The 14401-nt window shown below is 41.8% G+C and overlaps 1 protein-coding gene across 2 annotated transcripts; it reads left to right on the plus strand.

The window, feature by feature from the left end:
* Window positions 1-933: 933 nt before the first annotated feature.
* On the plus strand, window positions 934-12242 carry LOC139400186 (cAMP responsive element binding protein 1b). Of its 2 annotated transcripts, none has more exons than XM_071145190.1 (8): window positions 934-1052; window positions 5116-5228; window positions 5771-5917; window positions 6154-6254; window positions 6346-6494; window positions 6755-6937; window positions 7031-7187; window positions 7649-12242. In XM_071145190.1, the coding sequence occupies exons 2-8, from the start codon at window positions 5124-5126 to the stop codon at window positions 7791-7793; spliced, it is 987 nt and encodes a 328-aa protein (XP_071001291.1). In that variant the 5' UTR covers window positions 934-1052; window positions 5116-5123; the 3' UTR covers window positions 7794-12242. The 2 variants fall into 2 exon arrangements, with proteins under 2 accessions (XP_071001291.1, XP_071001288.1); XM_071145187.1 differs by having other exon boundaries at window positions 5747-5917; window positions 7649-8021.
* The last annotated feature ends 2159 nt before the right edge of the window (window positions 12243-14401 follow it).

Here is a 14401-nt window from a genome sequence, read left to right on the forward strand (position 1 = left end):
CGGTGCAGACGCATCTCCCACGACTTTACTCATCGACTTTCGTCTACAGTTTGCTACTTTCAGCTTAACACTCAAACTTCCATAACTTCCGTATTTTAGGTATTAGCTAACCACATCATGGTCGCGTACCGCTGCTCAGAAGTTGCATGCATCAACCAATGGGTGCATGCCAAGTCATTGACTGTGCAATTGAGCACCAGACTACTATACCACATGATGTGGTTAGCTGACGCACAAAATACCTATCCATGCATTGTAAGATCTGGCATGCTTTCGCAAATTCTGAGCAGAGGGACGTAACCAAAATGTATAGCAATCTGGTGCCGACAGATGATGCATGCAACATCTGAGCAGGGGAAATATAATTTTGCTGAGTCTACATTTCAATTACAGTAAATCTCAATGTGACCCACCAGATTCAGAAGCTTAAAAACACTTTAGAAAAAATCGTGAAAACCCCATTCGATTTTGCCCAAAACTTTGAGAGAAAAAAACAAAAACTGAAAACAAGTAATGATGTTTTATATTGTGTTTTATTTAGTTTTGGAGTCAAATACAGTAAAATAGTGTAAGTATCTTTTAGTTTTTGATACATTTAGCGGTTTGTTAATTATTTGATTTCATATTTTTACTACATTTACTATAATAACCTTGGGACACACACACAGCACAGGTTGCCACATTGTAACATTGCACTTCACTTGGTTGGCACGTACCAACTAGTCGCTACAAAGTAACCTCGCTAAATGTATCAAAATATGCTGCTACTTTGTAACAGAATTATGACAATTTATGTCTCGCCTAAACGTTCGTTCCTTTCCGCCCATTTTCGAGATGACTTCGGGCTACTCCGTCAGTTGTTCGGCTTGTTCCGCCCATCATTCGGTCGTTCTCGATGGTGCCGCTGACGATTTGATTTTCGTCCCTCTCGTTCTCGGTGTTGTTGTTCTCGGTGACGCGACGGAGGTGTAGCCTGACGCGGTCTCTTACGTGTCGGCCTGAATAAAAGTGGAGCTCCGAGGGCCCGGGAGTGACCGAGGGAGTCTGTTTCGGTAAGAGAGGACTAGTGTCCAGGGGAAGAGAGACAAGGCGCGTCCCACATAAACTGTATTCTGGTCCGGTTCATATCGGATGAACAAAGAGATCATGGCGGCGGGCTTGTTTCAGGCAGTCATGCAGGCATGGAGGGAGGGAGGCTGCTGCGGCTAGTAGAAAAAGGCAGGGAATGAGGAGTATGCTAGCTCGCCAGTTAGGATCGAGAACATTGCTTGTTTGGACAGCATAGTCTGTGATGCGACATTACAAGCAAATGCGCACTGTGATCAAATATGAGACTTTCTGCTTTCTATAGCCTATTGAAGGCTACTCGCGCGCTGTGGGTCTTCTTGCGCAGCAGCCTTTCCCTCGCCTGTAGAGTAGAAATGCAAAGGGAGCTGTCTTAGATTTTATGTAGCCTAAAAAATGTAGTGGTCCTATAAGCCAAACTCAACTGCTAAATAATTGTTCGTACGAAAAATGTGTTGGGTGTTATTGAACTTAAATTCTTAAAGTGCAAAATTATGTATTGGCTTTCATAAACCAGAATAAGAAATTATGAGAAATTTCGATTTTATTTATAGGGGTAGGCCTAGTCCACTTGTCAAACCAACTCTTTGGGAGAAGGATTGTTGCTGTGCTGTCCTAGTCTATAATAAGAAATCGTCAATTTAGACAAGTGCCCTAATTTGGTATTATGTATCCATATGCCTGGTTCGCTATAATAATATGACCCATCACGTAATGCTAGTCTATTTGCTTCTAGTCGTTTTTTTGTGTGCCAAAATAAAGTTATGTAAGTGTAGTCTAGTCAAAGCATCCTCAAACGCATTAGGCCACTATGAGTTTTTGGTAAGCCTATTTTGGATATTCACTTATTATACAGCATGATATAATGTTATATATAGCTCTCAAAAGTTCACAAAAATTGTCGCGAACTAAATGTAAAACCAATGGTAAGCTATTTATGAATGGTATGACACAAAGAGGGCGTCGCTGCTCTCCATGTGGCTCTCTGTCTTGTCACTGAGCAGATATAAAGTCGATATGTACAATTTAATGTAAACACATATATTTACAGTTTGAAAATGTGTGATATGGTGGTTAGAGAAATCTTTTTTATACTGCCATGTTGCACTGAGCCTTGCTGTGGAAAACCACATTAGTGTCCGACTTTCAGCTGTCTCCCTCAACTTCAACCCTCGACTATTGTCTACAGTCGGTTACTTAAGCCTTACCGCTCGAACACACCCAATGACTTTTGAAGAGGACGAACTCTGTAAGATTCAACAGAGACGTTATGCACTGTGACCGACTGTGATGCAGTGTGTGAGCTCACGATGCATTCATTTCTGCCTTCTTTTGAATGGGACTTGAATAATGATGAATCATTCTACACGCTATTACTGTTGCATTGCTATTTAGTAAAAACTTTTTTTTTGTAATTACATTGTCAAAATATTTTTGACAAAATCAATAGACTACACTCATGGTTGCTAGCTTTATTCCACAAATGTTCTTCTGTCGTGCTCTTTCTCTATGGTTCTGAAAAGGTTCAATCAAATAAAAAGGGCAATAAAAAAGAGTTGACTAGCAGGGGAGAATGAAGCTGTTTCTCTCCCTTTGTCTGCAACAGGCACCTCTTTCATGACCCTGCTTTTCCACTGAGGGAGGGTTTGTGGCTGCTGGCCCTCCCTCCCCTCCACAACCAGACTACCATGTTTAGCAGCCAGCCAATGGTCACTGGTAGTAGGGGAATTGCCAACATTGTATTCTCTGACAGACAGAGCTAGCGCCGTTGGGGTGGCACTGGCAGACCAGACAGGCCAGACAAGTCATAACACATATGTGCCTATGGCTACAGACTGCCTGAGAGCACTGTCCTATGTGTGTGTTCTGTCCTAGCTATCCCTGGTAGGTGAAACATTTCTCTGGCTAGTCTAGAGACATGGCATATTGACAAGACAGAGGAGTAGGAGGCGGAAGTGTTTTGGGAATCTGGGAAAGGCCTCTAGCGGATAAAGCCATTGCATGACATGTTGGTAATGGGTTTCTGGCAGTGCACATGTTTGCCAAGTCTGAGTTAGTCGGACTCTGTGGAGTTTAGCAACAGCTATCGGAGAATATTTAAGCTTAAAGGTCTAGAGAAGGAAGAAAATGGTATGAGTCCAAAATGGCACCCTATCCCCTTTATAGTGCATTACTTTTGACCAGAGGCCAGCACACTATCCCGTAAATAGTGCACTACTTTTGGCCAGTGCTCTATGGGTCTCTGGTCAAAAGGCGACTCACGGGCCAAATAATTTTATCTGTCCCCCCAAGTTTTCTGAGAAAGAATTCATCGTTTTTAAAGATTTTTTTGTTGGACATAAAAGACTGAAAAATCACTAAGGAATTAGCTCAAAATTATTTTAATTTAGTAAATTTGTTCCCAAGTATTCCCACGCATAAATAGCGAGGCATATGTGATTGTATTCCACTGTAATTAAGGTTTAAAATGATTCTGTTTTTGTCAAATATTGTTTGGGATTCTTGCGGTCTGTTTGTACAAATGATTTAGAACTATGTTCCGGCCCCCCGACCATCCGCACAAGGAAAGATCAGCCCACGGCTGAATGTTATTGGGGACTCCTGCCATTTAAGGTGCAGCCATGCTGTGTTTGGCAGCCATTAGGTGGATGTACAGGCCTTCTGCTGAACAAGGTGTCCCAGAGGACCAGAGGGAAATGTCAGCTGCCCAAACCAAACACACGCTAGCTGCTAGGCCCTATACCCACGAGGAGGAAAGTGACGCATTCCTTGACAATGAGAAGAATGACCTCTCCAGGGGATAGTGGTGTGTGTGTGTCAAATCACATTTTATTGGTCGCAAACACATATTTATCAGATGTTATTGCAGGTGTAGGGAAATGCTTGTTAGTGTGTGTGTGTGTGTGTGTGTGTGTGTGTGTGTGTGTGTGTGTGTGTGTGTGTGTGTGTGTGTTTATAACCTAGGAATGGGTCACTTCCTTACTCCTCTACGCCAGTCTCCAAGGTATTCCTCAGCCAGAACGGAATAATTTGTTCTTTATAGTAATGCCAAATGTTTTCCACGGTTGTCTCAGGACATTCCTAAAAAGATTTCCAGACCAAAAATCACATTGTCAAAGGGTAGCCCCAACTCTCTTATGTACCTTTAGAAGAGTATGATAAAGCTTAGGAATAGCCCTGAGAACTTATCCACTTACATTGGACCTCTCAGTTACATCCGTGAGAAGCGGCTTCGCCCCGCTTGACTTCTGAGAGGTACAAGCTATCATGTTGCCAGTCACTTTTAAGTGACACAAGACATATACAACTGGGTCAGTTACAAACAGTCACATAATCCACATCTGTTTCAGTTATTAAATACTCTGTTCATAAAAGCTGGAAGGACGGCTGTGGGCAGTTTGCAGAAACACTTGCCTAACAGGGTTGATTCTAGAGACAGGCTTTCCACTGATTTCCTTTCAGTGAGGTGTGAAGGTAGATTAATTACATGCATTGCTCACAATCTGCTATTACACAGTAATTAGCATGATAATAGCACATTTTTCACCTTTATTTAACCAGGCAAGTCAATTAAGCACAAAGTCTTATTTACAATGACGGCCTACCGGGGAACAGTGGGTTAACTGCCTTGTTCAGGGGAACAGTGGGTTAACTGCCTTGTTCAGGGGAACAGTGGGTTAACTGCCTTGTTTAGGGGCAGAACGACAGATTTTTACCTTGTCAGCTCGGGGATTCGATCTAGCAACCTTTCGGTTACTGGCCTAATGGTCTAACCACAAGGCTACCTGTCGCCCCAAATACCAGTTGGTGCCAGGTAACTAACTATCTGTTGTGTTGAATCCTTCAAAAATAAGTACCAGTAGAAGGTACTACTAAGCACAATACTACCATATCTCTCAACGAAAACCAGATCAAACCAGCTGAAATGATCATCAGCATTACTGAGATTTTCTCCTTAATGATCATAACAAGACATCCATAAAATGTATCAGAAAGTCCCATCTAAGCCCTCTCTAACCCTAATGTCCTTCTCTCCCTTTTCCCCTACAGCTAAGTCGATGACCATGGAGTCGGGAGCAGAGGTTCATCAGGGAGGAGACACGGCAGTGTCAGAGATAGACAGCCAACAGATCTCCCAGGCACAGATAGCCACCCTGGCACAGGTAAGTAGCCTACCCATCTACCTACCACACACTAGTACAGTATAACATTACTACTACCATTCACAGGTAAGCCTACTCTGCCTCCCTATCACACACTCACACATTACAACTTCCACTCACTACCCCACTGACTCATCTATGACTGGACCCAGTCCCTCACAGGGTTGTGAATACTCACTGACTGACTGATAGGGAATGGTCTGCCACTTCACACACCCAGCAGAAATAGTCACCCCCCCCCCCCTACACACACACAACTTCAGTTACAGCAGAACAGGCTGATGCAAGCAGGAGACAGTAGAATGTCACAAAATATACTGTACATAATGACATCATTCACGCTACCGCTTCATTCTCATATGCACACCAATGCAGTAAATATGTATACATACAGAGACAAACAAATGTAGCAAACATGTGTTTTTATAAACAGAAGTAGTAGGGCCCAGAAAACCCCAAGTTTTTCCAGACCAGGAGAACTTGGGGGTTCTAGTTATAGGTGTGTGTCCCCTGGACAGCAGGATTATGTTTATGCTTTGCAGGTTTCCATGGCAGCAGGTCACGCCACATCCAGCGGTCCTACGGTCACCCTGGTGCAGCTGCCCAATGGCCAGACGGTCCAGGTTCACGGCGTCATCCAGGCCGCTCAGCCCTCTGTCATACAGTCACCACAGGTCCAGACTGTTCAGGTGAGTAGACCTTCTCATCTAACCTTTATTTATAGAGCTTTGTCGTCAAGATAAAAAACTTTAACAAAATCCTAGCTTAGAAACAACAACTTAGCACTAGAAGAATTCACTGTGACCCCAACCAGACCTGGTCATAATAAACCAATTATGATCACCAACCCTGGTGTTGAAGAAATACAGTGTATGTAACTATTTGTTCCTGCCCAGCACTAACACACCTGATTGGACTTTTCCAGATCTCCACCCTAGCAGAGAGTGAAGACTCTCAGGAGTCAGTGGACAGTGTGACTGACTCTCAGAAACGCAGAGAGATCCTCTCACGACGCCCCTCATATAGGTACACTTTGGTGTGTGTGATAATGCAGTACTGTGATTACTGTAGGTGTTTCTTGGTGTTTATCTGACATCCTGCCCTCTAACCCTAACAGGAAGATCCTGAATGACCTGTCATCAGGTGACACCCCAGGGGTTCCCAGGATCGAGGAAGAGAAATCGGAGGAGGACACAGCGCCCGCAATCACCACGGTTACCATGCCCACATCATGCCCCATCTACCAGACCAGCAGTGGCCAGTACAGTACGTCACGTTTGACCCTTTGTTCTTTTACTCAACAATGTCATGGTCATCGGAGCAGCAAAAGTTATTTTTTCAGTCACTGACAGAGGTAATTTAAGAGGGTATTTTAAGCAAGATGTTTAGTTGCTAATGTTACAACCTTATTATTTTCCTTCTCTCGCTCTCTCTTTGTCTGCCCTCATTCTCTGTCTCTCTTTGTATTCTCTTTGTCTCTCTCTCTCTTGCTCTCTCCTTCGCTCCCCTTCCCTCTCCTCTCCCAGTCGCCATCACCCAGGGCGGGGCAATCCAGCTGGCCAATAACGGAACAGACGGGATCCAGGGACTGCAGACCCTGACTATGACCAACGCTGCGGCCGCCCAGCAGGGCACCACCATCCTGCAGTACGCTCAGACCTCAGACGGCCAGCAGATCCTGGTGCCAAGCAACCAGGTGGTAGTGCAAGGTGAGTGGTAGTGCCTTACCTCTTGATATGGATAAAAACGCACAGTCAATCGGAGTGTTTGAGATCGTTTGGATCGTTTCCATTGTTCCCCAGCTGCGTCAGGAGATGTGCAGGCCTACCAGATCCGCACGGCCCCCACTAGCACCATCGCCCCTGGGGTGGTCATGGCCTCCTCCCCTGCCCTGTCTGGCCAGGGGGGCCCAGAGGTAGAAGTTACCCGCAAGAGAGAGGTCAGACTCATGAAGAACAGGTAAGGACAAAGTGGGGTTCCCTTTGGAGACCTGTAAACCTTATAATAAGCCATTTTAGGGCTTATACATGCTACAAGTAATCAAACATTATACCTGCTTGCATTAAGTAAAGTGTAACCAAGACCATCAATTCATTCAATTCCAATAACGTCATGTGTGGTGACGGATTGCTAGATACAAGACCGATAACATACAACACAAAACATGTACAGCATAAAGGAGTGGAAGAATTCTATGCAGCCACAGGCTATATATACACATATTTACAAATACAAATTAAGAAAAACTTCAGCCACAGGCTATATATACACATATTTACAAATACAAATGAAGAAAAACTTCAAGAGTTTTTGGCACAAAACTAGAAGCTGCTCTAGAGAAGATGATGTGTACCATCCCATGCTAGCTGAGCCAATAGCCAGAGGTTTCCCTAACTGTCTTGGTTCTTGTTGTGTCACAGAGAGGCGGCCCGCGAGTGTCGCAGGAAGAAGAAGGAGTATGTCAAGTGTCTTGAGAACCGCGTGGCCGTGCTGGAAAACCAGAACAAAACCCTCATAGAGGAACTGAAAGCACTTAAAGACCTGTACTGCCATAAATCTGAGTAGCTTCAAAATAACCCATCCTAGCCCAACTGTTACTCCCTATTCAGCGGGCATCAGACTGCCCACTGACCTGTACAGAGACTCTGCCAAGCATTGGCCTACGGGCATGACCCATGACATCTGAAGCAAGAGGATGTGAGAGAGAAGACAGAATGAAAATGGATTGATGGACGGGAGATCAGTGATGGACAATGCTTTGTGGGAACTGTAGTAAACATGACCACTTTGGCCCATACGTCCCCCAATCTCCCATCCACCAATCCATTTCCACCCTGTCTTCTCTCTCACATCCTCTTGCTTCCACTCCTTCTTCTCCCGCTCACTTGTTATCCACCTTTTCATCTTTCTTTGCCTCTCCCAACTTCTCTCAATATTATCCCACCGCGGAACTGAAAGGATGAGGATTCATTCGTCAGTTGTGGTTCCAGGGATAACGTGGTGAAACATAACACTAACTCTTTTACACTATTCAACCTTCTTGTTTGGGGTTTGAATACTGGGAAGAGAAGTCACAGACTTCTGACATAATCATTTTTTATTAACCCAAAGCCTCTTATCTCTTCACTAACAATGGTTAGCCAATCAAACCATAGGGTTAGTGTCTGAATGTCCAATCAGCTCAAGAGGAAGTCAAGACAAGGAAGTCAAGGTAGCCTCCAGAACCCTGGCATTGGAGTCAGTTAAGACATTGTAGATTTCCCTGGGCCCGGTTTCCCAAAAGCATCTTAAGGCTAAGTTCATCGTTAGAACCTTTGTAGGAGCCTCGTTAAATCTCGTTATTAACGTTGCACTTGAAAGCGCTCGTAATATAACGCATGCTTCGGACCACTCGTAGAACAGCAGTGCGTCGTTAGATGCTTTTTTGCCCTCCTTTATGTACAGAAGCTCTCCGCTAAACATCACATGGTTTTATCCGTCTCTCTGTGTCCGCCGATAACTTCAGAACAATGTTGACTACAAATGCAAAGGTGCTATTGTCTTTGTAATTGATACAAACAAGCAACGTATAAAAATATGCTTCAAATGAAAACCGAGATGACTGCATTAAGATATAAACAGTAGGATGTAGGCCTATTTCAGTCCTATTGAAATACATACCATGTTCAATCAATTGACTTCTATTTTGCTACTTGTAGGCTACTGTTTGTAATTTGTCTCAATATATTTCATGATGTGTAGCCTAACGTGCTTAATGATGTGCCAAATCTTTTATTTAGTGGGTAAGCATTAGACTAAGGCGCCTCAATATTTGCATCCATTGGTGGTAATATCTGTAGCCGCGGGAAGTAAGGGTGCTGAGGGTGCTGCATCACCCCCTGATAAATCACAGTAAACCAAATTAGTGCACTAGACCTTTGAATAAACCAAATTGGTGCACTAGGCCTTTATTACCCCTGTATGAGCGGAGAAAAATACTCATCCGCAGAGCGGGGAAAAGCCCCCCAACTCGCCCGTCGACAAAACATTTCAGCACCCCCACCCCAAAACAACTTCCTGCGGCCATGGTAATATCACTCTAGGAGCTGATCTGTCGTCAGTATTGTGAAATAATTATAATGTTGAGGAAAGTTCCCTTTCTTTCAATCCTATCAGTATCAACACATGATCAAACAACGCTCTTAGCGAGCGTTCTCTCTGTGTGGTGTTTTGGGAAACTCATGTTACATCTTTGGGAAAGATACATTGTTAAAACACGCCTATATTCCATCGCTATCAGGAAACCGGGCCCTGCTCAGTAGATCATATGAGATCAGATTATGTTATTTTCTAGATCTCGGTGCTTAGGTTAAACCTCCATAATCAGTATAACCCATCAACTCGGATTCATCTTCCATTTCAAGTGTCTTGGGTATTTTCTGTATTTCGTTACATTTTGATATCTGCGATTTGAGCTACTTTTGTTACGCTCTAAAGATTTGGACTGTTGCTAGGTGGTGGTGGAATATGGATCCCATATAACTACTGAAGAAAACAGATTCATGTCTGAATACTGGAAAAAGTTGTCAGTACACACTACATATGGTTAATGGGTTAATGGCAATTATATGAGATTAAATTCACCTAAGTAAATCTTGTTGGAATAGATACATTTATAATCTCCGGCATACACATATTTATGGTGAGTGTACTACTGTACATACATTCAGTACATACATTACCGTTCAAACGTTTGGGGTCACTTAGAAATGTTCTTGTTTAAAAAAAATAATAATAATAAAAGCACGTTTTCTGGGGCCATGAAAAGAGTATCAAATTGATCAGAAACACAGTGTAGGCATTGTTAATGTTGTAAATTACTATTGTAGCTGGAAACGGCTGATTTTTAATGAATTATCTACATAGGCGTACAGAGGCCCGTTTTAAAAGGCTAATTGATCATTCTAGGCAAGAGTTCCTCTGTCCAGTGTCTGTGTTCTTTTGCCCATCTTAATCTTTTCTTTTTATTGGCCAGTCTGAGATATGGCTTTTTCTTTGCAACTCTGCCTAGGCCAGCATCCCGGATTCGCCTCTTCACTGTTGACATCGAGACTGGTGTTTTGCGGGTACTATTTAATGAAGCTGCCAGTTGAGGACTTGTGAGGCGTCTGTTTCTCAAACTCTACACTCTAATGTACTTGTCCTCTTGCTCAGTTGTGCACCGGGGCCTCCCACTCCTTTTTCCATTCTGGTTAGAGCCAGTTTGTGCTGTTCTGTGAAGGGAATAGTACACAGCGTTGTACGATATCTTCAGTTTCTTGGCAATTTCTCGCATGGAATAGCCTTTATTTCTCAGAACAAGAATAGACTGACGAGTTTCAGAAGAAAGTTATTTGATTCTGGCCATTTTGAGCCTGTAATCAAACCCACAAATGCTGATGCTCCAGATACTCAACTAGTCTAAAGGCCAGTTTTATTGCTTCTTTATTTAGGACACCAGTTTTCAGCTGTGCTAACATAATTGCAAAAGGGTTTTCTAATGATCAATTAGCCTTTTAAAATTATAAACTTGGATTAGCTAACACAACGTGCCATTGGAACACAGGAGTGATGGTTGCTGATAATGGGCCTCTGTACGACTATGTAGATATTCCATTAAAAATCTGCAGTTTCCAGCTACAATAGTCATTTACAACATTAACAATGTCTACACTGTATTTCTGATCAATTTGATGTTATTTTAATGGACAAAACATTTGCTTTTCTTTCAAAAACAAGGACATTTCTAAGTGACCCCAAACTTTTGAACGGTAGCGTATACAATTACATGAACAATTCGTTAGTAGGTTTATGTAGGACTTGGGATCAATCTTCCAACATCACAGACATAGATACTTTATATTCTGTTTATGATAGGATAAAGTAGTACCATATTGTATTACATATTGATTATTTTTCTTTTGATATAATTACTGTACATGGAGCCTACAGCATGTGTAGATTTTACTATGATATTTCTATTGATTTGATAAGAAAATTGTTATGCATAATATGAAACCAATATAGATTAACGTATTTGTATCATATATTGCAGCACATAAAAAAATATAAAAATATATACATGTATATTCCTTTAGCTTACCAGGCCTATTACAATGTCGGCAGCTATTTAAGAAAAAGGCCTTTTTTAAACTCATCATGCTTTGTGGTGCTCTGCTCATCTTCTTTTGAGACAGGCGAGTGAACAGCCTGTTGGAAGCTATTACGACCCATAAGACATATTAGTTCAATTAGTCCTCTGGGTTTCATTAAGCTGTAAATGGTTAAGAAATAAATGTGATTCTGCCGGCCACACCACTGATCTGTACAGAGGACTGAGAGCCCTAAGTGGTTGTAAAAGCCTCTTGCGAATGTTGTAACATGCTTACTATAAATGCATTTCATCACAGAGCCCCCCCGCCTAGATTAGGAAGCAACACCATCATGCAACGAAAGCGTCTTTTCTTTTTGTTAGATATTATGTCATATGTAATGTCACGGTACAGTAAATGCATTGCTTCCTACATTTTTTGTCTTTGTTTGTACTTTATAAATAAGAATTCATTTTAGACACTAGAATATTCCTGAATTGAATGTGAAATAAATACTTGGCTCAGCCAACTCCAAATCTGTAATATCTTTAAAAAAATATATATATATATATTTGTGGAAATAATCAGTACCAAAATCCTAGTTTGTTAGTCTTTTTGTATTCAGGACGCATCAGTAATCTAAATATATTGATCCTGGGTGAACCATGAAAAACAAATCAACACATTGGAATTGGAATGTATCTTCAGTGTGAATACCCAGATTCATCTCATGCACATCAAACATATAACAAAGCATAACTTCTTGAGTTTTCAGTTTTCTGTTAGGATGGGGGTAGTTTGTTAATGGTTATAATTTTTACTGTGTTTGTACGTTGAGATTCAGTCAATCCAGTGTCACTCTGCTTTCTTTATTTTTCTACATTAAAAGACTGTTTATAATGTACAGCATTCATCATATTATGTGAATGGTATTGTAAAAAGAAAAGTGGGTTGGGTTCGTGTGAAATGGTCACAGAAAGTAATGTTTCTGATTATCATTGTGCAAGGGTAGCACTGTAATTTTGTTCTTCTGTTGCTTGCAAAAGGCAAAGCCATCTATTGAGTCGTATGAATCATTACCTTGTCCTGGCCCTACTCTTTCAGTTTTTACAGACGCTTTGACAAGTCATTTGTGCGGCTGAATCCAAGCATGACAAATTGCAGAGGTAATCTCTTAGCAGAGCTTTTTCAGGGTAGATTATAGATTCATGCTGAAGGGATGCAATTTGACACAGCACACCTTGAGTTTCAGCTTTGCCGGCTCTGTAAAACTAATTATTTTATGACAGAGCAGGTCAATGGCGCTTACAAAACAGTAGGTGAGGTTTGCTTGAACAGAAGAAGAATTCATCTTGAATTAATCTTGACAAAATACCAGTGAAGATACCAAGAGGTAAACTTGCCTATAGGCTTTTGTATTTAGCATTTAATTCAATTTAAGTAGCTGAATGAACAAAAAAAAATATCAATAGCCTACAGTGGTTTGGTTTCTGTACCATTTTGAGGTACACAACCTAGCTTTACTTCCTGCATGAACAGCCTGTCATAGTGGAACTTTGAACAATAACCTTTTTCTAAACTTTTGTGCCCTGTTTGAATATTGCCAATTTTACAAATTGTAATCTTTAAATACCATTTATTGTACATAATGTAATCCTGTTAAGGGAGGTTTTATTGTGTTCCAGTTGTGTATCTGTCCATTGTATATACTGTCTGTGAACAGCATTAAACTAAAGCGCCCAACGATCCACGCTTTAGACAGATACAAAGTCGCGGGGAATAGGGGTGCTGTCCTCTGATCAATAAAGAAATAAACAATTAATCAAATTAGTGCACTAGGCCTTTATTACTCCTGTAGACGTGGAGCAAAGCAAAGTACTTGTCAGCAGACAAAAAAATCTAGGAAAAATGTCAGCACCCCCACCCCGAAACATCGTTCCACAGCCATGGACAGATAGACATTTGACGCTATGTGACACATTGTACCACTCTTTTGTAAACATTTATGCCACAATAAATTGCATTCAAAGTGCCTTATTTGTCATCATTTTATAGAAAAACAATAACATGTTCGATATGCACGCGCAAATCATCAGACAACGTTAATTTCCTGGTTATTATCCGTTCGCTCTGGTGGTGTTACATTTGGCGAGCACAGCAAATAACCACAGAGCTAGCGTGATGTCAAGGTAAATATCAGCTTACCTTGTTAGCCAGATAATTTCTCTCAAGACAGCCAACAATATAACTAAATGTAGCTAGCATATGAGTCCAATGTTTAACGGCCACATTGTTTACATCAAAAGTTAGCTAGCAGCAGTAATTATCTCACTACCAATCTGTCTCTCCTAGCTCTTCGTCCACTTCCTCCAAAACACAAATATATTTTACCCAGGTGTATAGCTCACTTAGTTTCAATTAAGAAATATACTGTAGTTTTAATGACCCACTAGCTTGTGCTACGCATGTATTATTGACCTCGTGTTACTAGACCTAGCTAGTGGTTTGTTTACATTGTAAAGCTATAGGAGACTATTGTACAAATGCTGATGTTTATTTTTATTTATTTTCTACCCCCTTTTTCTCCCCAGTTTCGACATATCCAATTCGTAGTTACAGTCTTGTCCCGTCGCTGCAAAGGTCAAGAGCCGTGCGTCCTCCGAAACACAACCCTGCCAAGCCGCGCTGATTATTGACACACTGCCCATTTAAACCGGAAGCCAACCGCACCAATGTTTCAGAGGAAACACCGTCAAACTGGCGATGTGCATGCGCGTGACCCTCCACAGGCGCGATGGAACAAGAACATCCCTGCCTTGCCAAACCCTCCCCTAACCCGGACGACGCTGGAACAATTGTTCGCCGCCTCATGGGTCTCGCGGTCGAAGCCGGCTGCAACACAGCCCAAATCAAATTTTATTTGTCACATACACATGGTTAGCAGATGTTAGTGCGAGTGTAGCGAAATGCTTGTGCTTCTAGTTCCGACAATGCAGTAATAACCAACGAGTAATCTAACTAACAATTCCAAAACTACTACCTTATACACACAAGTGTAAAGGG

This window comes from Oncorhynchus clarkii, chromosome 3 (genome assembly GCF_045791955.1).
Source record: "Oncorhynchus clarkii lewisi isolate Uvic-CL-2024 chromosome 3, UVic_Ocla_1.0, whole genome shotgun sequence".
In the NCBI taxonomy this organism is placed as follows: Eukaryota; Metazoa; Chordata; class Actinopteri; order Salmoniformes; family Salmonidae; genus Oncorhynchus; species Oncorhynchus clarkii.

Excerpts from the sequence above, each read along its gene's own strand:
- LOC139400186 (XM_071145187.1), top strand. The coding sequence starts at position 5,124 with ATGACCATGGAGTCGGGAGCAGAGGTTCATCAGGGAGGAGACACGGCA. Across the intron at positions 5,229-5,746 it reads AGATAGCCACCCTGGCACAG|CAGGATTATGTTTATGCTTT; the intron begins GTAAGTAGCCTA and ends TCCCCTGGACAG. Across the intron at positions 7,188-7,648 it reads GTCAGACTCATGAAGAACAG|AGAGGCGGCCCGCGAGTGTC; the intron begins GTAAGGACAAAG and ends GTTGTGTCACAG.